Raw genomic sequence first — 26,003 nt, forward strand, 5'->3', positions numbered from 1 at the left:
AAATCTTTTTAATTAATTTTTGAAAATAATCCCACTAACTATCACTATTACAATTCCCACACAATTACACACATTGCTGCTAATGAACCCATAGTTTTGGAAATTACCTCATTCACTATCATCACACATAGTCATAACATAACAAAATATTCAAGTGTTAAGAAACATAATAGAAACAGTCAAGTATTCAAAGCACAAAAACACAACATAATAATCAAGACGAAGGTTCGGTGGGTGGAGTGGGTCCCGTAGATCCAGGTGGAAGCCTAGCCAATATCTAGTTGAGCATACGCTGCTGAGCCTCAAATCGAGCATCGGTCTGCTCTTCTTTCTGCCTCATCTCCTCCTTCTGACGTGTTATCTCCGCTAAGGCATCCTGCAACTGCTGCTCCATGTCTACAAGTCGCTGTGGATCGACAGTATGGCCATGGAACTGAGTTGTACCACTCGACTGCTCACTGCTCCTATAGCTGGCTGCAAGTCCACCAACTCCAAACATTCTCTTCTTCTTGTCGAGTCCACCAACAGCCTCCACATACACCTTGTTCATATCGATCTCTGGTGGATCAGAATCATCATCCACATGCTGACTCTGAGAAGCAACTAATTCATGCACCTTTTCCTACTTCCCGCGAATTTACCGACGGATCGCCGATGGAAAATTATCGACGAAATTTTCTTCGTCGTTATTCTTTTTTTTTTTTTAAATTTTCGCAATTTTTAAAATTACAGATAGTGACGGACAGTATTCCGTCGCTAATTATTAATTTAAATAATCGAAAATATTTCCTTTAAAAATAACGACGGAATTCGCGTCCGTCGCTATTTAGCGACGAAAAATTCCGTCGCTATTCTGTCGCTGCGCCCTAAAAAGTAAATTTGATAGCGCCTCCTTCTTCAATTTTTCAACACAACTTTCACTTCTATTTCTCAAAATTCCCAAATTTCACTCATCCGATTCCCCATTTCCGGCGACTCCATCACGCCGCGTGCTCCCCCCGGCGACTCATCCACGCCGCAGTTTCCGCCGCGCCCCCGCGCCGCTGCCCGCCCTGCGCCGCTGCCTGCCCCACGCCGCGCCGTTGCTCGCCCCGCCCCTCCCCTGCGCCGGATTCCTTCGCCGCCACCGGTCCTCTTCCTCCACTTCCTGCGTCCGCCGAATTCCTCCATAGGTTTGTAATTTTTTTTTAATTTCCATTAATTATTTGAAAAATCCTATTATGTTTTATTGTAAATTTTGTATTAATATTCTGTAAAAATGTATTTTTTATTGAATTAAATTATATAATGCTCAAAATATAATATTTTTATTGGATTAAATTTTTATATGCTCACTCACATAATTATAATATGCTCACATATAGTATTTTCAAGAACATATAATAGTTTTATAGTATTGTAAAATTTCCCTTCAAAAATATTTTTTTTATTGGATAAAAAATGTCTTTTTAGTGTAAATTTTCTTTAATGAGATGAAGAAAAATAAACTTGATTGAATTATAGTATTTTCAAGAAAAATAAACTTGATTGTTAATTTTATTAAATTATAATTTTATATACTTTGGTTCTTGAATAATTATTAAATTCTTTTTTTTTGTTTTGAATTAATTCTCATTTGTAGTATTTCACTCCACCATATTGCTTCTTGAGGAAGAAACAAAGAAGTCAAGGTGAACAAAAAGAAAAGCTAGTAACAAAACAAGTAAGTTTTCATTACATTATCTTTTGTTTTGTTAGTATGGCTCAAATGGTAGCCATGGTTAGATTTTAAAATTTTAGATGAGCATGTATCTAAGTGTTTTTATTCTTTTTTTATATATATTTTAGATGAGCATGTATCTAGGTAGTAAGTGAAGCACAAGGGAGGTTCGAGGTCTATTCTTCAGTATGCTGATGACGTGGTACGTTGAAAATTTATTCATATTTTTTTTTCATTGAAATTCATATTACTAATATCTATATTTGTTACGTTTTTTAAAAGGCAAAAAGGAAAGGTGTGGAGCCGACTGAATGTTTCTACGAGGCTTATGATATCCTTCATAAGAACAAGGATTGTACTTATACAGACGAAAAGTCTAGACAAATTGGAGTACGTAGTAACGTATTATAAACGTATTTAAGTATTATTTTTATTGCTCTAATTCTTAAATATAACTCGTGATATATATATTATTGTAGTATTCCCGGCAACACCCGTCGTTAAATTCGTCGGTAAATCCATCGCTAAGTACAGAAGAGTATTTCCGTCGTTAGTCCGTCGTTATTCTGTGACGGAATAAATTCCGTCGGTGTCCGACAACTTTTCTTGTATCGTAATACACTAGAATTAGAATAAAAAACATATATAAAAAATTAAGAGTAGGACAAGATGATACATAATAAGTTATGGGACAGAGAATCTCATCCACGAGTCCCTACATTTATACGAAGACACCTTGAATCTAAGAATAAAAACCAAATTCAAACTATAAATATCTATATAAATCAAGAGATCAAATTAGTTATATTTTCCGTATTATTTGTTCCATGTTTTTGTATACATTTATACGAAGACACCTTGAATCTAAGAATAAAAATCAAATTCAAACTATAAATGTCTATATAAATCAAGAGATCAAATTAGTCATATTTTCCGTATTATTTGTTCCATGTTTTTGTATACATTTATACGAAGACACCTTGAATCTAAAGTAAAATCTAAATTCAAACTATAAATATCTATATAAATCAAGAGATCGAATTAGTTATATTTTCCGTATTATTTGTTCCATGTTTGTGTATTTGAATTTGTTGGGCTTCATTTCGCGGAGATCAGTGAAGACTTTAAACAATTTAGAAGTTGAAAAAAGTGACAGGTCTAAGTTTAAATTTCAAGAGTATTGACTATTATAAAGAGTTGAACTATATATATGTAAGTTTAATTACTGACAGCTGATTGGTAATCTAATCTTGATAGGCCTCTTCATTTTCCATCAGTTACATGCGAACTCATATTTTATGCATCACTTTTTTCCCTTTCTCAATGAGAGAACAAACGATTATCAACTGAAAAAAAAATCTAGAGCTAAATCGATATGGTATCAGTATGTGGTAAAATATCGATGGTATATAAGACAATATTTAATGAGGTAGCCAATATATTTGTAGCCAAAAAACTTACTCGTAGTTTTTTTTTTTTTAAAAAAAAAAGATACTTACTCGTAGTTAATCGTTTACAGTTGAGATTTGCTTTGATTTTGGACTGCTTTATCTTGATGTGAATGCTTTGTCCGCTTAAAACGGCAGTTCCCACACATAATATTTTAATCGATAGCGAAATATTAAAACAATTTGTAGCATAAAATAAAATAAATCAGAATTGGTGTTGTAACGCGCTGTACTCCAATTCAATTTACTCCAAATGTGGTCACAAGCTGGGGTTTGGAGGTGTTCACTATAAACTCGAAAATTAAGTTTCCAAATACAACTAGCTAATTGCATATATGGAATGCAACATGGTTGATTTTAACCATGAGTTAGCGAAACATTCACGATAATTGGTTATATTTATACATAAATTTAGGTAAGTTGAGTTGAGTTTGTAGATGAATAGATATATCAATAACCTAACTTACATTACAAAGGGAAAGGGGCGGTTATGGCTCTTCCGTCAAGCCCACGTCACGCGTTAATATTGTTGTCCAAACCAAAACTATGGCGGCTTAGAGGGTGTTTGGCTGAGCTTATAAGCTCCTCAAAACAGCTTATAAGCTGTTCAGGAGCTTATAAGCTCCTTCAAAGTGTTTGGCAAAATAAGCTCCTAAACAGTTTATAAGCTCCAAATTTAAGCTCCAAGAGCTTATAAGCTCCCAAAAAAATAAGTTCCTCTACCCCAACTTATTTTTTTATAATCTCATATGTAATAATTATTTTACAAATATTTTTCAACTATAATTTATTATTTTCATCATATATCATTCAAGTTCATTTCTCTTCGATTTTCTCTCTCCAAAAAAATATTTTCTCTCTCTAGAAAAAAATTCTCTCTCTAGCTTATAAGCTCAATTATCCAAACACTTTGACAACTTATAAGCTCTTAGAAAACTACATCTTATAAGCTCTTGAAACATCTTATAAGCTCCAAGAGCTTATAAGCTCTTTAAAATAAGCTTAGCCAAACACCCTCTTATTTTGATGGGCCAAATTATGTATAGGAAAATAAAAATCCCTTTAAACTCTCCAATTTGCACATGGAATGTGATAATGAGACTTTGATCAGACATCTATTGAGAGCTGGAAGTGGAACCATATAACCAAGTTTACAACTCAGTGTATTTTTTATATTCTTCAAATAATCAATACTTTTCGTTACAAATTCATTCTAAAAAGATATAATGCGGACTTTGGACTAAACATTGTTGAAATGAATAGTTTTTCCTACTAAAATGATATCCGCTGTGAAAAATGTTTCTGACTAAGTTATAAAATCTTAGTTTTTTCTTTTACTTCTTATGTTCAAATACTAATTGTCCCCAAATGGACAACAAGCGGTGCGAACTCCTGTCTGCGAACAATGAGGTCTAGGGATCAAACCCCACCGCTCTCCCTCCCCAAATATAAAAAAAAATGTTCAAATACTAATTACGCATAATATATTCAAACTTATATCTACAACCGTATATAGTGTGTGGTTTAAATAAGATTATATACGTATACATAAATTCAAACTTATATCTACAATCTTATATAGTGTGTGATTTAAATAAGATTATTTACATATACATACAAGGTGTGGTTCTATTGAGAATTGGAATGTATTTTTTCGTCAGAAATGACAATAATGAATAAATTAATAAATTATACGAATAAACTAATAAAACTGATTAACATAAATATATATTTAATTTATTAACATAAATATATATTTAATAAAGCTCAGACTTATTGACTTGTTCGCGAAAATTCACAAGCATTATCAATGCTCAACACATTTAACATTCTCAACAATATATATATAAGAATTATTTGTAATTTTTAATTTGGGAAAATATATAATAAATTTATTACTTTTCTAAATAAATTGGCGATGTATCTCACCAAAATGTATTTTATACAATAATTTGATTTGAATAACTGTGAATCGTATTACACTATATAGCAAGAGTTTTAAGTTGTGCGGAAAATATATATTTTGAACTTTAGGAATATAATACAGCTGAAGTAGAATTTTATTAGAAAGCAAAAAGAAAAAACTTATTAGAAACCCATCAAATACACATAGAAGTAAATTGAGGGCCGGGCCTCATTAAAACTTTTCCGGAAAAAATCCGAGGGAAAAATTCCGGAATATAATACAATTAAAGATATAGTGAAGCATATCAATCGGTTGTAAATTCCTCAAAAAAAAAATAAAATAATAATCGGTTGTAAATGAATTTTGATTTTAGAGTGTTATGTTGGTAAAAAGGGTGTGGAGACGCATCGATGGCAAAAGAGGTTAAAAGAAAAAACAAACGAGTAGAAGAGAAAGAGAAGACAAGGTAAATGTGAAAGGAAAAAAGAAAAAAAGAAAAAAAAAATGTGCTCAACGAAAGTACGAAGAAAAGTAAAAGAGAGTTGTGCAGAAATATAGAGAGAGAGAAGCCCTCAATCCTTTCATTTACTTCTTACTCCTCCTTTTCCTTTGTAGATCTCCCCTTACTTTCTGCAGTTTCCTAGATTCAATCCGTCCTTTCGTATTCCTCTTGAATTCCACTGCAAAACCCCTTGAAAATATCTGCTTAATTGTCATCAGAGGGAGAAGACGAAGGCGAAGACGAAGACGACGACTACTGGTAGCTGTGGAGTCAGAAATCTTGACTGATTTTGAGTAGTAGTTCCTGTTCAGATGAGTCGAATCAAAACTGGAGATGAAATCCCTTGATCCGTAAAGGTGCCTTCTTTTCTTCCTTCTTCCACATGTATGTGTGTAATTGGAGATTACTATATTGATTTCACCTTTTGCTCACCACATATTTTCAACACTGATTACACTGCACTGAATTTGTTGTTTCCCTTTAATTCCCTAGGCTACTAGCCGGAGTTTTAGAGAATTTTGGGTGCCTGTTCAAAGAAAATTATCTTGATTATTGACTTATGTATTGGGCAATACTGGGATTGATAATCCTTAAGAGTTTATATTCTCTGTTATTAGGCTACTAATTGATTTTTATTCTAAATCAGAGAACATGTACAACTTTCTGTTGGTGTTAGGCACAACACCCTGAACCCTGTATAAATTATCTAAAGGTTGCTTTTCTTTTGTTGTCAAAATCCTGAGTTTAATCAATAATCACTTGACTGAGTTTCTTTTCGTGTGCCAATTTATTGTTTTTCTTACTGCAAATTGGGGGACAATTGCTCACCAACTAAAGATATTGGTTGTATGGGCAAAGGTTACAAATTTGATAGGGTAACAGAATGTTAAGCTCGAATCAGAATGGTGACTCATCTATCCTGTTATACTTTTAAGCTAATCTTCCAGTTTATGACTTGCTGATTTGGAGTTGGGAGGTATACACATATATGGTCAGCAAGTGACATTAGCAATTCATTACGTTTGACATCAATCCATTATATTTGCCCTGGATTTGTGTTCCAACCCCTATTACTTATATTGCTAACTTTTTTTTGAGACGGATTTATATTGCTTACTTTTGTTACAAATGTTACAATGGATATCTGGACCTTCTTAACTTTCTTCCAGCTCCCTCAAGTTGTGTTCGATTCCTTGGCATTAATATTTTTGTATAACGAAGTTGTATTTTCTTTTTTCAGGATTTATAGAGTTGTGAGATCGTTATGATGGAAGAGGCAGGTGCACAAGTAGCTTCCCCAGTTGTCATCCACCAAGCATTGGCACAAAGATTTTGCAATCCACATCCAATTGTCAAGAAACGTAGTGTTCCTTTTTATTCATCCAATTTTGTTAATCAGAACCCTCCGGATAACTGGAACCCGAAGTCCTGGGATTGGGATAGTTCAAGGTTTATTGCTAGACCAGTGCAATGTGATGGAGACCAAGTAACAAGAGGCTCACAGGCGCCACTAGACTTGGAAAGGAACAAAGAAGCACAGAACAGTGCTTTAAAGCCCTCAGAGCCTAATCAAATCGGAAAAGATGATGAAAATCTTCGACTGAAGCTTGGAGGTGGAGAAAAACAAGCCGTGAGCAATGGCAGCCATGGTAGCATGAATTTAATGGAAGAGCAACATCCTGTGTCGAGGCCCAGCAAGAGAGTAAGGTCTGGATCACCTGGTACTGCTAACCGTCCAATGTGTCAAGTAGATGATTGCAAGGAAGATCTCTCTACTGCCAAGGACTATCACCGGCGACACAAGGTGTGTGAGGTGCACAGCAAGGCTGGTAAAGCTTTAGTGGGAAAACAGATGCAGAGGTTCTGCCAACAGTGCAGTAGGTTTGTGATATTGATCATTTTCATTAAGCATTGTGGATTTTCTTATTGTTTTTGCATTTCACCTTCACTTTGCTATGGTTGTTAGGTTTCCACTTGGAGATGTTGCAGTAAATGCTGGCACATGTGTTTTTGTTTTGCTAAATTCCTGTGGTTAGGCGCATGTTGGAATATCAGTAGTATTAATGTTTTTCTATGTATCAGGTTCCACCCTCTTTCTGAATTTGATGATGGAAAGAGGAGCTGTAGGCGCAGACTTGCTGGACATAATAGAAGGAGGAGGAAAACTCAGCCTGAAGATGCTACCCCAAGGGTGTCAGTTCCCAGTGGTGCCCACAATGATATCAACTGTGAGGTGGATGTCATCAATTTACTGGCAGCACTAGCTCGTCCACAAGGTATTCTGTAGCAGCTTCAACTAAGATGTAATCTGTATTGTGTAATTGCTAAATTAAGGTGGTAGCTCCTGTGTTGTCCTTATAAGACTCACGTGCACGCATTAGACATTCTGCTAATTGTTGATTTCTGTAAATCACAGGGAACCCAGAGGACAGGAATGCTAAATTCTCCTCAATACCTGATAAAGATCAGCTGGTACAAATTCTTAGTAAAATAAATTCATTACCGTTGCCGGCAATCTTAGCATCCAAGCTACCTCATTTGAAGACTACAAGTGGAAGTATATCCGATCATGCACATTCTGAAAACCAGAACCAAATGAGTGCAAATGCTTCTTCGCCATCAACTATGGATTTACTTGCTGGTCTTTCGGGTGCTCCTGGAGTACCTTCTGATGCCTTAGAAATTCAATCTCAACCAAGCAAAGAGAAAAGTGAGTCTGAAAAAAGTAAATCACCTGATGTTGACAATGCTGGGCGTCTAGATACACAAAAAGGATCCACCGTGGAGTTTCCCTCTGTTGGAGGTGAGTGGAGTAGTACAAGTTGCCAACATTCGCCCATGGAAGAAGTAGATTGTCATGTTCCAGATACATCTCCAAGTCTGCATTTACAGTTGTTTAGTTCCTCACCTGAAGATAATAGTTCAAGGAAGTTACCGTTGAATGCAAACTACCTTTCATCCAACAGTAGTAATCCTTCACAAGATATATCACCCACATCTTCACCACCTCTTGTGCGTGATCTATTCCCAATGCGCACTTCAAGAGAAACAATGAAGGACAATCATTTTTCAAATAGTGAAGATGAACTGGCATGTGCAAAATCAACCATGAGCAATGGGTGCAGTACATCACTTCGTCTTTTTGGTGGCTCAATTCAGCCCGTTGAAAATGCTTCAATTCAAAGTTCTCCATACCAAGCTGGTTATACGTCTTCTTCCGGGACTGATCATTCACCATCGAGCCTGAATTCTGATGCTCAGGTACTGACAGACCATTGTCTTGGTATCTTTTACCAAACTTTTTATCATTCCTTCTCTTCATAGTTTACACAGCACATTTTAACAGATTTTACATCTTTCTACTAGGATCGCACTGGTCGAATCATTTTCAAACTATTTGACAAGGATCCCAGCCATTTGCCCGGCTCTTTACGAACTCAGGTTAGTACATGCTGCTTTAATTTGGTCGTCTTGACAATCTCCTGGCTTATAGACAAAGACCTAATGGTATGTGGTGCCTCTACTTTCAGATATTCAATTGGCTTTCCAATAGTCCATCAGAAATGGAGAGCTTTATCAGGCCTGGTTGCATAGTGCTCTCATTGTATCTATCAATGCCGTCATATGCCTGGGATCACGTGAGTGCATTTTTATGAAGTAGATATACTTGGCTAGTACGGCTTTTTGTTGACCAGATTTCTGTCCTTTCCGCAGATAGAAGAAAACCTTTTTGGTTGTGTCAGTTCTTTAGTAAAAGGTGTTGATGTAAGCTTCTGGGGAAATGGAAGATTTTTGGTTTGCACCGAGAGACAAATGGCTTCCCATAACGATGGTAAGTCTTGCTGTTTTTGTATTTCTTTGTCAGTCCAACCAATGAAGGTTTAGGTCGTTTACTGGACTGATGGTTTTGATAGTTTACCCTTTTCATTGTATTTCTGTGAAGAATTTTATTTTTTCTATTCCATGTTTTCATTAAATTCTTGACTTTCTCTTATGCATCTTCAGGGAAGATCCGTCTCTACAAAACTTGGAAAGGCTTTGCTATGCCAGAACTGATATCGGTGTCTCCAGTTGCGGTTGTTTCTGGGCAAGAGACTTCTCTTCTATTGAGGGGAAGAGGTTTGACAGCCCCAGGGACCAAGTATGTATGATTGGTATTCAGTTGAGCTGTAATTGGTAATTTTTCCTTTTCTTTCATTATGCAACTTTCTTTGTTTATGCACAGGGTGCATTGCACACATGCAGATGGGTATAACATAGAAGAAGTTAGAGCATCATCATGCCAAGATGCTGCGCTTGATGAAATAAACTTGAGTAGCTTTAAAATCAATGGAACAGCAAGTAATATGCTCGGTCGCTGCTTTATTGAGGTAGCAATTCTGAAAGCTGTCAGTTTTTAACACCCCCCACCCCTCCACCCCCCCCCCCCCCAAAAAAAACAAAGAAAAGAAAAGGGGTCTGCATATAGATTGACATTTTGAATGTTTACAGGTAGAAAATAGTTTTAGAGGCACCACATTCCCAGTAATTATTGCTGATAAACCCATCTGCCATGAGTTGAGGCTCCTTGAGCCTCATATCAATGGCAGTGCTGAAGTTGGTAATGATCACCTTGAGAGTACAGGGAGGTCCTGGTCGAGGGAAGAAGTCGTGCATTTCTTGGATGAACTTGGATGGCTGTTTCAGAGAAAGTGGAACTCTACATTGTTTGGGATTCCAGATTACAGGCTTAATCGGTTCAAATTTCTTCTTATATTCGCTGTTGAGCATGACTTTTGTGCTTTGGTGAAAACCCTCCTGGACATCTTGCTAGAACTAAACTTGGGCAGGAAAGGGTTAGTAACAGAGTCTATGGCAATGCTATGGGAAATTCACCCCTTGAACAGGGCAGTGAGAAGGAGGTGCAGGAGGATGGTTGATTTGCTCGTCCATTACTCCGTTATCGACCCTGATGATGCTTCTGAGAAGTATATATTCACACCTAATTTAGCCGGACCTGGTGGCCTCACACCCTTGCATTTGGCCGCTTCTGCAACTTCCTCAGAAGACTTGATCGATGCCCTAATAAGTGATCCTCAGGAGGTACGTACCATTTCGTGTTCTTCCCCAACGGTAAAAGTGAAACTGCAAATGGTTTGTTGATATTTCATCCCATGTCTCGTGTAGGTTGGGTTGCAGAGCTGGAACTCTGCATTGGATGTGAATGGATTATCCCCATACGCGTATGCCTTGATGAGGAACAATCACTCTTACAATGACCTGGTTGCGCGTAGAGTTGCAGAGAGGAAAAATGGGGAGGTCTGCGTAGCGATTGAAAAGGAGAGGAAGCCGTTGGAAGTAGAGAAGGAGAGGTGCTCCATGTGTGCAGTCGCAGGGTATAGACGACAAAGCAAAAGGTATGGAGGCTCCAAAGGATTGCTCCAACAACCTTACATCCATTCAATGCTCCTCGTTGCTGCTGTCTGCGTCTGTGTCTGCGTCTTCCTACGAGGACACCCTTACGTTGGCTGCGTTGTTCCGTTTGCATGGGAGAACCTTGACTACGGCCCACGTTAACTCTGCGTTTTTTTCTTCTTCTTCCTTAACATATTTATAATTTCATAGAGAGAGAGAGAGAGAGAGAGAGAGAGAGAGAGAGATGGGGGTAAGGTTGGGTGGTGAAAGGCGAAAGAATTTGAGCGAGTTGAATTGTGGGACGTCGATAAGTAATGTACCTCTCATAAATCATCATATAGTGTTTATTCAATTCATTATTAGTATTATTTGTTTTGTTTGGACATGTAGGATTATCCTCCTTCCTTTTTCCACTAGAAAATAAATTTAAGGCATTGTGAAAAAACATACAATGCCTCTATTTATTTCCTACGTTCAATGTACTGGTTTTGGATGCTACGAATAAATAAAGGTCACCACCATTACATTAAATTCCAGCCCACCAAACATTTACTTGTATGTTGTTTCAAAGTATTATCAATTTAAATTTGATTTATTGCATTTTTCAAAATTAAATTATAGTGGCATATGCCATATTGGTTTGGTAAGGAAGGCAGCTGTGGTTTTTGTGGAATCACATGCTGAATTGATGGCTGAGATTTTAGGGCTGCCAACGGCATTGCGTTTTAGATATATATACGTTTGTTTGTTTGTTTTGTTTGTCTGTTTGTGCCACTGCCATCACACAATACAAATCATTAGTCAAGTTAAAACTGGAACTTTCTAGGTGCTATATATACACTCAACCACTTTTGCTTTTCACTCGGAATATATCCAACTTTTTTTCTAATTTTCATAAACGATATTACTCCTTTTTTTTTATCAGTAAAATTAAATTTTTATTGAGATAAAAAGCAAGGCACAAGAGATGCCAATCAAAACAAGAATGAAAGATTGAAACCCTTTGAGCACCACATGGTGAAAGAGATTCTCAACTCCAAAACTTTATAAACCTCATTCCAACTCCAAAGTCTACCCTTGATCTGTAAAACAAGTCTCTCAATATCCCAAATTTTTCCTTGAAAACGACTCTCGTTTCTTTTTTCCCAAAGCGTCCAAACCGTTCCCACCCATAACGCATTTAGCAATCTTCTTCCTTTATTCTTTTTGGCAGCAGAGATGAAGGAAGTGTAGTGATGAAGAGTAACTCTAGGATTTGCCGTTTTGATGTGTAACCATTGGAAGATTTGGTCCCACACCGCCGCAGTTTTCGGGCAATGAAGAAACAGATGTTCCGTCGACTCCTCTCCAGCGACGCAGGCGTTGCATCCTCTCTCTTCCCAGCAAATTTGAATTTGTCGTTTTCTCAAGTTGTCACAGGTAGCCAAACGATTTCTAAGACATCTCCACGCCGTCACCTTGGCTTTGTGTGATGTTGGAGCCTCCCAAACCATAGCCATCTCAGCCGGTTGAGTTTGTTGCGCCTCTCTGGAAGCCGCCACCAAATCATAAGCCGACTTTGTTGAGAATTTACCGTCCGTAGTTGCCCTCCAAATCCATCCATCAGTTAAACCTGCAGAAGGGACAAAAGCAAGCAACAAGTCTCAAAAGTTCCCCCACCTGACCAGTCTCCCTTTCCCTCAAATCCCTCCTCCAATTCACCGACCACACCCACTCTTCTCCTTCCCAAAACCCACTATCTCCGACGAGGCCTTTCTTATTCGAACACAAGTTATACAATCTCGGGAAAGAGAACTTAAGAGGTTTGCTAATAGCCCACACGTCCTCCCAGAACATTGTATTCATCCCATCCCCGAGACGGTGTTGAAGGTGATCAATGAACCATCTATCATCTCTTCCTCCCCCTTTCTCCACAATTTTCGCCCCACCACCCCAACTGCCCACTTCTTCCCACCACCGAGCAATCCCCCTCTTCGCCCCAGAGAAGTTCCCCATAAATAGATTTGATCACTCTCGCCCACAAAGCTCCCCCATCCACCAAAAATCTCCAAAGCCATTTAATTAACAGAACATGATTAAACCATTTCACATCCCGAAATCCAAGACCTCCTGTTTTCTTATTGGAACACAAGGAGCTCCATTTAAACCAGGTGATTTTTCCGGACTGAGAGCCTCCACCCCACAGAAATCTGGAGAACAAGGAATTGAGATTCTTGAGCACAGTCTTGGGAATGAAAGCGTAGGCCAGTTGATATACCGGAATCGATTGAAGCACCGCTTTAACAAGAGTGATCCTCCCCGCCAAAGAGAGAGGTCTTTTTCTCCAGCTTGCAATTTTGTTTGAGACTTTATCCACCAAGAACTTCCACTCGCTAACACCATTGCTTCGGCCGCCAATTTTGGTTCCCAAGTAAAGACACGGGAAGGAAGCAATCTTGCAATTGAGAAACGAAGCCCAAATCCTCTCGACAGACACATTCACTCCCACCGTCATCAGGCTGCTCTTGGCGAAGTTGACAGCAAGACCAGAGATAAAATGAAAGAGAAGCAACAGACTTTTCAGAGATTCCACATTTCGGTCATCAGCCTCTAAAATAAAGATGGTGTCATCCGCGTACTGGAGGTGTGTAATCGGCACTTCATCCTTACCAATCTTAACCGGAAACAATAACTGTCGTTCCACTGCCCTCTCAACGAGCGCATTCAACCCTTCCGCGACAATGAGGAACAAGAAGGGAGACATCGGGTCGCCCTGTCTCAAGCCTCTCTCCATTTTGAAATCTCCCGTTGATGACCCGTTAACTAGGACACTTGCCGTGGTTGACTGTAGACACCCTTGAATCCATTTCCTCCAAATCCCATCGAAGTTCATTCTGTCAAGCAAAGTATCCAAAAAGTCCCATTGAACTGAATCGAAAGCTTTGGCAAAGTCAATCTTAAAGAAGATCCTGCTTCGTCGTTTCTTCTTTGACTCAACAACAGTTTCATTCAAAATGACCGCCCCATCGAGAATGAACCGCCCTTTAACGAAAGCGCTTTGATTATCAGAGATGATCGACCCCATCACCTTCGTCAGTGTTCGCTAATATTTTCACCACGCCGCAAGTATACGGGTAGTTGTAATATATGGAAGCAAGGTCGTATCCCACAAGGATTAGTAGTTCAATCTAGTGATTATCCTAATTCATTATGCTAGAGCTATTTAGACTAAACAAGGAGGTGAGTGGTTTGATTAACTAACAAATTCAAAGACAAAATAAGAACAATCAAACAAAGTGGATTAATTAAGTGATGAAGGTGGTTTAGGGATTAGGCATCGATGGATTAGCAATGGACTTCAAATTAGCTCAATATTAGTCTTGATATTCCTATTTATCTAGAGTGATCTCCCCACTAGTTCTAGCCCCCTCCCGGACGACTAAAACGGTAGATTACGGGTCATAGTTGCCGTCCCCGGTCAACTTCTAACCTATAACTCCCAAAAGCACAAAGGATCGGTAAACTCTCACCCAACTCTCAACCTCCCGGTTTATTGAGTCAATATGTTTCAAGCTCCTAATCTATTATGATTATCCTCTCCCGATTCAAATCACAAATGAGAAATGCATAGAAAGTGGCCAACAATCCATACAAGAAAGAATACTAGGGCTTGCAAAGATAATGACAAGGAAGTAATCAAGACATATATTAAGCATAATAATCAATCTATTACATCATCCATGAGCCTAATCCCCAAACTAATGGGGGATTTTATCCAAACATGTTCACAAACAACAAACCAAAATCAAAGAAATACATAAATGAAAGAGAGAGTAGAAGTGACAAATCCTATTAATGAGCTTTCTTCAATCTTCTCTCCTCTTCAATGCCTTCAATCTTGGTAAAAAGATGTGGTAATGGAGGCTAGGGTTTGGTGTGAATGAATTGGGGAAGATGGAAATGGGTGAGTATGAGGTTGGGGAAGATGAATAATGTGAGGAAAAGGGGGAGAAAGGGGTTAAAAACCCGACTGGGGCCCACTTGGGGAGGCTCCGCCCTTTTCCCGCGGTCCTGGCCCGCGCCCGCGGCCGGCAAACGTGGGGGAGAGTCAGGGGACCCGCGGTCCCGCCCCGCGGCCGCGGGTGATGACCGCGGGTGACTCCTGGAGTCGGGGCAGCTGACCCGCGGTCCCACCCCGCGGCCGCGGGTGGTGACCGCGGGGTACTGGGCGTATTGCGCAGGCCGCTCGTTTTGCTCCGTTCTCCCTCGTCCGGACTCGGATTTGGTCGCCGTTTGCGCTCACGGATTCCTCTCGAGACGTACTTCAATCTCATATCTTCAAAATCCTCCAATTAATCATTGATGGTTCCTGAAATTACTCCAAAACTACACCAAGATATCAAATCTTCATAAAACTAAATATTCGGGCACAAACAAGCATTCACAAGCAAAACATGAAGGGAAATGACAACAAAACATGTGGAATTGAGGTACGAAAACCATGTTTGTCAACCCCCCAAACTTAAAGTGTTGTTTGTCCCCAAACGACGAAGAGAAGAGAAATAAAAGTAAACAAACATGTGAGCATGAATTGGTGTCATTTCAAGGGCTTCAAATTTTACAAAAAATCTTTCAAAAGTGCATCACAAGTAGAAATGCATTCCAAGAAGTCACAAGTGATAATGAGTTCAATATTATAACCTCCAAGCTTGAATCCTAACAAAGTGGATGTTTCAATGACGCACTCAACTCTCAAGTGTTTAGAATGGACGTGTTTGCACTCAAATTGAAACAAATATGCAATCTACCATAAGCTTGCCATTTATCCTAACTCTCTATACTTCAATGTGTTACAAATAAAGATCAAAAAGGGCTTCTATTTAGGTTGCAATGAGAGCTCTTTGGTGAGGTGAGGTGTTTATAGGCAAAGTGACTCATATCCCATACAATTCCCAAATTGAATATGTCATATTCACCATTGTTCTTATCAATCAAAAACCAAAATCCCCACATTTATTCTTTTCACTCTTAGTGATACTTATCATGATATGATTCAAAAGGCAAATCACTCCCATTTATGCTCTTTTATTCACATTCATTTTCATTTCTTTTTCTTTCTAAGCTCATAGGGGACTAGTGATTTTCACTCAATCAAAGCTTGATAAGCAATTTCAATCATTTCCCAAACCTTTTCATCAAAGCAATCACTAACAATCTAAGTTCTACCCATCATTGGTTAATTCAAAGAAAAGTTATAAGGCACAAAAGTGGGTAAACTATGATCATATGAGAATTTGGACAAGATTTGGGTTAAGTGGTTTGCAAAGATGGCCTTCAATCATCTCAACATTCATAACACATCTACTTTTATTTTTTTTGAGAGAGGACTTATGGCAAGTTCTAGAGATTAACGAACATGTTCAATTGATTTACACTCAAGAATGAAATGAGATTGTGATAATATGACAATCAATGGCTCAAATCTTACAAGCTCATTATCAAGTTCTTGGAGGCAAAACATTTAACTCACTTGTCACAAGTTCAAACTTTTCATGCATAATCCACAAGTGATACACACAATTTTTCCAAGAAACAATTCATATCATAAGCCCAATGACATTCAATCAACATCACAAAGTTTGATACAATTATCCCAAGCAAAACAAAAACAAAAATATCAACCCAACTAACTCTCAAGCTTTCATTTATTCAACAATAACAAAAACAAGACAACAATACTAAAACAAACAAAAACAAGTAAAGCTTAAGATAGATGAGACAACTAATCCATCTCTCCCCTCCCCCCAAACTTATTTCACACAAAGTGAAAATGAGTTTGGAAGAAAAGAGAAGGAGAAGTTGTCTCGGACTCACAAAAAAAACTAACATATAAAAAAAAATAAACCATACAAAAATTAAAGGGTACCTTGTTGGGGTGCCTCCCAACTAGCGCTTAGTTTAACGTCATGAGCTAGACGTCTCCATGATGGTGTTATGGCTCGGGGGTGGTTCCAACGAACACTTCAACTTTTGGTTTCAAGGGCAAAAATGCCTTGATTCTTTCCTTCTCAACCACAAAGGTTCTTTCATCCTTCTTTCTCAATTCAATTGCTCCATTGTTGAAAACCTTGTTGATTTTGAAAGGACCCGTCCATTTTGATCTTGGCTTTTCCGGAGGTAGTGATTGACGGAAGGTGAGGAGAAGGACTTCATCATCGGGTGCAAACTCCCGTTTGTGCATCATCTCGTCATTAGCACTTGTTGTCCTCTCTTTGTAGAGGCTTGACTTCTCAAATGCGTGATACTCATCTAACTCTTTGAGTTGGAGTACACGGTCTTGCCCCATTGGATGTATCTCATTCTCACCAAAGAATGCATACTTCAAGTGTGTGGGGAGAAGCTTCAACTCCAAGCCTTGGGCTTCCTCCTCTTTCCTTTCTCCCTTCAATTTTTCTTTCATGTTGATGCAAGGTTCAATCACTTGCATCAATTTGCATTCCTCCACTCTCATTCTTTCTTCCCCATCTTTGTGCTTGGGAGCTTTGTGGATTGAGAAGGTAACACTCTCATCATTCACTCTCAATGTGAGCTTGCCCTTTGCAACATCAATTAGGGCCCTCCCCGTCGCCAAGAATGGACGTCCAAGGATCAAAGGTACATCCTTGTCCTCAACCATATCCAACACCACAAAATCCACCGGAAAAATGAATTTGTCAACCCTCACCAAGACATCCTCCACTATCCCTTTTGGATATGAAACGGAACGGTCCGCCATTTGCAAAGCAATCGTGGTTGGCTTAATGGTTCCTATTTCAAGCTTGTTGAAGATGGAGAGAGGCATCAAATTTATGCTTGCTCTCAAATCACACAAGGCCTTTCCAAAACGACCATTTCCAACATCACATGGGATAGTAAAGCTCCCGGGATCCTTGATCTTGATGGGTAGCTTCTTTTGAAGAATGGCACAACATTCTTCGGTGAGGTTGACCGTCTCAAATTCTTCTAATTTCTTCTTCTTGGATAGAACTTCCTTGAGAAATTTTGCATACTTGGGCATTTGTTGCAAAGCTTCAACAAGGGGGATGTTGATGTGTACCTTCCGAAAGATCTCAAGGAATTTAGAGAACTCACTCTCCACATTTTTCTTTTGAAGTCTTTGAGGGAATGGAATTGGTGGGCAATAAGGTGGTGGTGCCTTGTACACATCTTTCTCCTTCTCCTTATCGCCTTGCATTTTTGAGGAAATGTTCTCATCATTGTTCTTGACTTCCGGAGGTATCTTGGACTCTTCAAGTATCTTCCCACTTCTTATAGTGATAGCCTTGCAATGTTCTTTTGGATTCACAACGGTGTTACTCGGAAATTGCCCCTTTTGATGTTGGTTGCTTAAGGATTCGGCAATTTGTCCCACTTTCATCTCAAGCATTTTCAATTGGGTTGCTTGAGCCTCTAACCTTTCATCGGTTCTCGTCATGTGGGCTTGAGTGGCCGTTATGAATTTCATTAAGATCTCTTCAAGGTTGAGCTTCTTCTCTTCCTTGATCATGCCATCACTCACCGCAAATCCGGGCGGTGGTTGCAAGAAGTTATTGGGATTACCATAGGAAAGATTCGGGTGACGATTTGCTTGAAACCCTTGATTGTATTGCCCTTGTCCTTGATAGCCACCTTGTTGTTGGGGCCGGAAGTTCCCATAGCCTCGGTTGTTGTTGTTGTTGATGTAGTTCACATCCTCAAAGCTAGTTTGTTCTTCAACCACGGGTTCTACTCTTGATATTGACATAGCATCAATCTTGCTATTTATGGCGGTCATTTGAGCCGTCAAAAGGGCTATGTGATCCGAGCTTGTTGTAGCCGCCACTTTCTTCAAGATGATCCTCTCCGTTGGGAATTGATGGCAATTTGCGGCTAAATTCTCAATGATGTGGGCGGCCTCCTCGTGGCTTTTCTCCAACAATGCTCCATTGGCCGATGCATTCATATCTCTTTGCATCTCACCACTACACCCGGTGTAGAATACACAAATGATTGTGTTTTGATCTAAGCCATGGTTAGGGCACTTCCTTAGCATCTCTTTGAATCTTTCCCAAGCTTCATAGAAGGATTCTCCATCAAATTGGTGAAATTGGACTATGTCCTTCTTCATCTTCATGGTTTTACCCGGAGGATAGAACTTGTTGAGAAATTTTTGAGCCATCTTCTCCCATGTAGTGATAGAACCACCCTCTAAAGATTGATACCATGTCTTAGCTATGCCCCTTAGTGAGAAGGGGAAGAGTCGAAGTCGAACGGCATCCTCCGAGACTCCATTTATCTTGATGGTGCCGCATATCTCCAAGAAGTTTCCAAGATGTCCATTCGGGTCATCTTGAGAAAGACCGGCGAATTGGTTTTGTTGCACCATATTTATGAGGGCGGGCTTGAGCTCAAAATTATTGGCATTGATCCTTGGAGCATGCACTCCTCCTTGTTGGAACACGGGTTGAAACATGTTACTAATGGGTGGTGGTGGAGGCGCATTCCTTTGAGCTTCTTGCTCATTGATTCGTCCTTGCATAGCCTCTAGTTGCCTTTGAAGTTGGAGGATCAATTCTTGATTTTCCGCCATGTTTCCCTCCATTTCTTTCTCTCTTCTTGCTCTTGCTTTATTGTGCCGGCAAAAAGCTTCAACCTCAAGGTTTATAGGTATAAGAGGTGCACCTTTAGACCTTGTGTTCATACACTACCTATCAACCAACAAGGACAAAGAGTCAAATCACAATCTTAAAATAGAAAACAAAAATAAAAGCAAGTAAAATGTCTAAAGTAGTTAAGCACAATGAAGCAAAATATCACAAGTAAAGAAACTAAACTAATCCCCGGCAACGGCGCCAAAAAACTTGTTCGCTAATATTTTCACCACGCCGCAAGTATACGGGTAGTTGTAATATATGGAAGCAAGGTCGTATCCCACAAGGATTAGTAGTTCAATCTAGTGATTATCCTAATTCATTATGCTAGAGCTATTTAGACTAAACAAGGAGGTGAGTGGTTTGATTAACTAACAAATTCAAAGACAAAATAAGAACAATCAAACAAAGTGGATTAATTAAGTGATGAAGGTGGTTTAGGGATTAGGCATCGATGGATTAGCAATGGACTTCAAATTAGCTCAATATTAGTCTTGATATTCCTATTTATCTAGAGTGATCTCCCCACTAGTTCTAGCCCCCTCCCGGACGACTAAAACGGTAGATTACGGGTCATAGTTGCCGTCCCCGGTCAACTTCTAACCTATAACTCCCAAAAGCACAAAGGATCGGTAAACTCTCACCCAACTCTCAACCTCCCGGTTTATTGAGTCAATATGTTTCAAGCTCCTAATCTATTATGATTATCCTCTCCCGATTCAAATCACAAATGAGAAATGCATAGAAAGTGGCCAACAATCCATACAAGAAAGAATACTAGGGCTTGCAAAGATAATGACAAGGAAGTAATCAAGACATATATTAAGCATAATAATCAATCTATTACATCATCCATGAGCCTAATCCCCAAACTAATGGGGGATTTTATCCAAACATGTTCACAAACAACAAACCAAAATCAAAGAAATACATAAATGAAAGAGAGAGTAGAAGTGACAAATCCTATTAATGAGCTTTCTTCAATCTTCTCTCCTCTTCAATGCCTTCAATCTTGGTAAAAAGATGTGGTAATGGAGGCTAGGGTTTGGTGTGAATGAATTGGGGAAGATGGAAATGGGTGAGTATGAGGTTGGGGAAGATGAATAATGTGAGGAAAAGGGGGAGAAAGGGGTTAAAAACCCGACTGGGGCCCACTTGGGGAGGCTCCGCCCTTTTCCCGCGGTCCTGGCCCGCGCCCGCGGCCGGCAAACGTGGGGGAGAGTCAGGGGACCCGCGGTCCCGCCCCGCGGCCGCGGGTGATGACCGCGGGTGACTCCTGGAGTCGGGGCAGCTGACCCGCGGTCCCACCCCGCGGCCGCGGGTGGTGACCGCGGGGTACTGGGCGTATTGCGCAGGCCGCTCGTTTTGCTCCGTTCTCCCTCGTCCGGACTCGGATTTGGTCGCCGTTTGCGCTCACGGATTCCTCTCGAGACGTACTTCAATCTCATATCTTCAAAATCCTCCAATTAATCATTGATGGTTCCTGAAATTACTCCAAAACTACACCAAGATATCAAATCTTCATAAAACTAAATATTCGGGCACAAACAAGCATTCACAAGCAAAACATGAAGGGAAATGACAACAAAACATGTGGAATTGAGGTACGAAAACCATGTTTGTCAGTCAGTCTCCCCGCCAAGATCTTTGCAATGATTTTATACAAGCTGGTAATGAGCAAGATTGGGCGAAATTCATTCAACGAATCAGCCCCTTCTTTCTTCGGTATTAAAACGATAAAAGAAGCATTACCTCCTTTAGGAATTTTTCCGTTCGCGTGGAAGTCCTTCAAGACCTGGAGGATATCCTCCTTAACAACATCCCAAGCCGATCTCCAGAATGAAAAGTTAAAGCCATCAGGTCCTGGACTCTTATCGCCAGAACAGCTCCAGACCGCTTCTTTAACTTCTTCAGGTTCAAAACCTCTAATCAGCCAATTTCTCTCCTCATCAGAGATTTTCCTTCTCACAAAGTCAATGGGAATAACAGGCATCTGTCTATTTTTCCGCTTGAAAAAGGTTTCAAAATGATTTCTCACCCTAGCTTTTACCTCTTCCGGTTTGGAGATCCATGAGTTATCAAAGATCAGTCCGCCTATGTCGTTCTTCAACCGCCTTCCTTTAATCGCTTTATGGAAGAAGCCAGAATTCACATCTCCCTCCTTAAGCCATTTCAGTTTAGCCTTCTGTTGTAAAGTCATCTGCTTATGCTTCAGCTGAAGGGAAAGGAGAGCTTGGAGCTCATTTCTTCTGATAACATCCACTTCGCCTAAACAACTCTGCTCGTCAAGCTCATCTTTCTGTTGTAACTCCTTCTTTAATTCGTGAATTTTAGAATCAATCTCACCAAAGGATGTGCGATTCCAAACTTTTAAAGCCTCTCGAAGTTTCTTCAATTTCTCCTTAACTACGAAAAAGCTCCATCCCTGACAGTCAGTCCCCGTCCACACTTTCTTTACAACTTCTTCAAAGTCCGGGTGATTTGTCCAAGCATTTAGGAACCTAAAAGGTTTTGGTCCCCAATCCTCCGTTCTAGTAGTGAGAACAATCGGACAGTGATCCGAGATCGAACGCTTAAGACCGCGTGCAGAACTTCCTTCCCAAGTAAGCATCCAAGTTTCGTTAACAAGGAAACGATCGATCTTGCTCTTGCATTTGCCATTGGGCTTGTACCAAGTGTACTTTCGACCTTGTGTATGAATTTCCTTCAGATCATTCCCCCCAATAAATTCCTCGAAAAACCTCGCCTCCGACGCTCAAAACGTCTCCCCGCTGCCCACCCTCTCTTCTCTTCTCCTGACTGCGTTAAAATCTCCCAAAATACACACACTTCGATCCATATTCTGTTCAACAATAGAACCAATTGCATCCCAGAGAATCCTCTTATCCTTTGATTCAGTTGGCGCATAAACATTGATAATGCAACACAAGAGACCGCCCTCCTTATACCTACCGTTAACAACCACGGCCCCCGGTAAATCCCAAGAACTAGATGCTTCGAATACCTCCCTATTCCATAAACACGCAATTCCCCCAGCTCTCCTCTCAGAGTTCCTGATTGCCTTATCTGTGTTATTAAACCCCCACCAAGAATTACAAAAAACATCACTAAAAGTCTCCATTTTTGTCTCTTGTAAACAACAAATGTCAATCTTATGCCCTCTTACAAGTTCAAAAACATCTCGTTGTTTCGCAATGCTCCCCAAGCCCCTAATGTTGTATGACAGTACATTCATGGACAATTCATCTGACACCCAGCATTATCGAAGGAAAGGAAGTTACCTTGCATCTCGATTTGGCGGACAATCACCTCTTCTTCAGTCTGACTTGAAAGCCCTAACTTCTTCCCAAAGTCCCAGATTTTCTGACCTGAAATTCCCCCCTCCTTTGTCGAAAGCAACCCTTTTTGAATCTCCCCAGCGTATTCCTCCCCTGCGGCCTCCTCCCCTATCCCATTTAGTGGTTCTATTTCAGAGATGAAACGCCCCCAATTATCCTTCTCCCTCGCTTTATTCTTCTTTTTCCCTTTACCTTTTTTTCCATTTGTGCATCGGGGATCAACCCTTTTGTTGTTGGAAGGCATCATCTCTTCCCCTGCTTGGGAGCCCAAAGAATCATCGTTTTCTGTCCTAGCCACTTCCTCAGCATGTTTGTTTTCTTCTACAATAACATTCACGTCGAGACTTTCACTGTTATCTTCCAGATCGTCAAATCCCCCTTGTACAAGAATGGATTCCTTTTCTCTCACGGCAGGAACCGTGAGCAAGAAAAAAGGTACCTCACAAAAGTTTTCGACAGGACGACAAGGGGACTCCAATAAGTTTCCACTTGGGCTTTTGTCTTGGTCCTTTGAGTTTTCGGCCCAAAGGAGGCTATCCTCCTGCTCGGGCCTGCAAGAAGAATGGCCTAAACCTTCGGCAACAACCACATTCAAAAGCATTTTCGAGCCTCCCAACGTTGTCTCCTCATGATTGGTAACCTCGACTGAGGTGTCTGCAACGATTTGTTGCGAAAGAATCGAAGAGTTCAATTCTTGGAAAACCGAAACTTCTTGCGAAGGAATCGAAGAGTTCAATTCTTGGAGAACCGAAACGTCTCCATCTCCCACACCGATGTCGTCCATCATTCCGATGGTAGCAATAGCCGGATCCATGGACTCCGCTCCGTCCGACCATCCTGAATCCGATTCCAATTCAGATTCTGACTCATCTAAATCCGGTTCTTCGATCAAGGACGAGAGAGGGTTATCCTGAATTTCTTCAATGCGAAGTGTGAAACTAGCTCCATCAATGCAGCACTCAAATACTTGCTCAATGGATTTGAGACCTGTAGAGATTTGGATCAAAGCTTCGTCCAATTTCTCTCTTTCCTTCGTCAGTTCGTGAATTTTCAATACCCGGCCAAAGTTTGCCGTCACCGAATCAAAGAAACGAGAGTTCCATGCATGAAGCGGGATTCCAATCCATCTCGTCCAAATAGCTCGCTGTATAATCAATAAAATCAAGATTCTTCTTAATTGCTCCCTCACTTGACGATAAATTTGTTGTCGATTAAAGGATACAAATTTTAATAAAACATCGGAAAATTGAGAAAGAGATTCATTAATTGATTTGTTAAATAATAATTAATAAATATTTTGTGAGATGGATTTTTTTAAAAATTTTAAATATGAATGAGATTGAAAATATAAAGATATAATACATACTAAAATAAAAATATTATATTTATTATGCATGAGCTAAAATGACATCAAAATCACATTTATAGTGGAGGAGAGAGTATTAATTAGATAAACAAAGTAAAGAAAATAGAACAGTGTGTGAGATATGACAAACAGGATCGGTCTAGCTAGCATGCTTGCACCAACCACTCTCAATGCGACAAAAATGTATTGGTTTTTTTCCTTTTCTCTTTATTTTACAATAAAATATTATTCCTTACTAAATACTCCTTTTAATTGTTTCTATAGTGAGTACTTATTTGAGAATTAATTACATGAATTTTAAGAAATTAATTAAATCTGTAAGTAAAATAAATATCTCATTTTTTTGTTATGAGTGGGTTATATGAGATATATTTAATACTTATTTAATACTATTTGATTACGATCGGTCCTCTTCTCCTTGCCGATTTACCAACTTTCTTTTGCTAAGCTTCCTAAGAGTGTGTTGTCTGAAATTCGGTCTCTTTTTTGTAAGTTTTTGTGGGGAAGTGGGAGTTCTGGTGAGCGAAAAATCTGTTGGATCAAGTGGGAGGAGTTATGTTTAGATCTTAAGGAAGGGGGTTTGGGCATAAAAAATTTGGAGTGGTTTAATATTGCTCTCATGTCAAAGTGGATTTGGCGTTTCCTAACTGAAAAAGATCTTTTGTGGGTTAGGGTAATCAGGGCAAGTCAAGGGGAAATAGAGAGGGAGGAGGATGAGTTCCGAGTCAAGGGAGGAAGAGGCGGAAGAAGTGGGTGGTGGAAAAAGGTTTTGAGTATAAGTAGGGGGGAGGGAGGAAACTGGTTCAGGGAGAATATGGTTTTACAAGTGGGGGAGGGCGAGTCGACTAGATTTTGGAAACAACGATGGGTTGGGGAGAGGAGCTTGGAGGATATGTTCCCTAGACTTTTTCATCTTAACTCCAATAAAGAAGGATTTATTAGTGAAATGGGAGGTTGGTTTGAGGGAGTGTGGAGTTGGGGGTTATCGTGGAATCGGGAACTTAGGGGGAGAGAACTTGATCTTTTGTCTTCTCTTAATTCTTTGATTTGCAATATTCATTTGGTCTCAGGGAAGAGAGATGCTTGGAAGTGGAAGGCGGACGTATCCGGAGCCTTTTCTGTTAAAACGGCTTACAAATCTTTGAGCAATGCAGCAAGGCCGTCTATTCCCAGTTCAGATGGTTTCGATTGGCATCAGGTATGGAAAACACCTGCTTCTTTTAAGGCTGTTTTAACAGCTTGGAAAGTTCTTAAGCAAAGGATGGCGACTTGTGATAATCTTCAAAGAAGACATGTCCCTATCTCTTATTCAGAGGCGATGTGTACCCTGTGTAAATCGAATCAAGAATCGATTGAACACCTTTTCTTCGAGTGCCAACGGGCGGTGGAAGTTTGGAACGAGATTTTGGTTTGGATTGGAAAAGTAGCAGTTAATCATCATTCGGCAAAAGGTCATTTCTTAGCTTTTACAAATCTTGGAAGGAAGGAGGAAATTTCCTTTCTGACTGGTGTTTGGAGTTGTACTATTTGGTGTATGTGGAAGCAAAGAAATGGTTGCAAGTTCAATCAAGAGCCATGGAACAAAGATAAACTGATTGCAGAAATCAAGTCTAGACTGTGGAGTTGGAGGATGGCTTTCGATCTCAAGTCGGCGGCAACAGGATTCAGAGGTTGGTTCGCTGCGGCTACATTGTCTGGATAG

The 26,003-nt window shown here is 39.7% G+C and overlaps 2 protein-coding genes and 1 non-coding gene across 3 annotated transcripts; all 3 read left to right on the forward strand.

Annotated features, from left to right (window-relative positions):
* Positions 1–5,487: 5,487 nt before the first annotated feature.
* Positions 5,488–11,334, forward strand: LOC131011037 (squamosa promoter-binding-like protein 14). The gene is made up of 11 exons (XM_057938779.1): positions 5,488–5,911; positions 6,796–7,436; positions 7,638–7,831; positions 7,972–8,816; positions 8,922–8,996; positions 9,086–9,193; positions 9,270–9,387; positions 9,561–9,696; positions 9,781–9,925; positions 10,047–10,637; positions 10,722–11,334. Exons 2-11 carry the CDS (start codon positions 6,820–6,822, stop codon positions 11,109–11,111), a joined length of 3,219 nt encoding a protein of 1,072 aa, XP_057794762.1. The 5' UTR covers positions 5,488–5,911; positions 6,796–6,819; the 3' UTR covers positions 11,112–11,334.
* Positions 11,335–18,970: 7,636 nt separating this feature from the next.
* On the forward strand, positions 18,971–19,077 carry LOC131013814 (small nucleolar RNA R71). Its single transcript, XR_009097893.1, has one exon. It is a non-coding gene; the product is annotated as a small nucleolar RNA R71 (small nucleolar RNA).
* A 4,670-nt stretch (positions 19,078–23,747) lies between these two features.
* LOC131009871 (uncharacterized) lies at positions 23,748–26,003 on the forward strand. Its single transcript, XM_057937275.1, has 3 exons — positions 23,748–23,839; positions 24,974–25,254; positions 25,372–26,003. The coding sequence occupies exons 1-3, from the start codon at positions 23,748–23,750 to the stop codon at positions 26,001–26,003; spliced, it is 1,005 nt and encodes a 334-aa protein (XP_057793258.1).

This window comes from Salvia miltiorrhiza, chromosome 2 (assembly GCF_028751815.1).
Source record: "Salvia miltiorrhiza cultivar Shanhuang (shh) chromosome 2, IMPLAD_Smil_shh, whole genome shotgun sequence".
Classification (NCBI taxonomy): Eukaryota; Viridiplantae; Streptophyta; class Magnoliopsida; order Lamiales; family Lamiaceae; genus Salvia; species Salvia miltiorrhiza.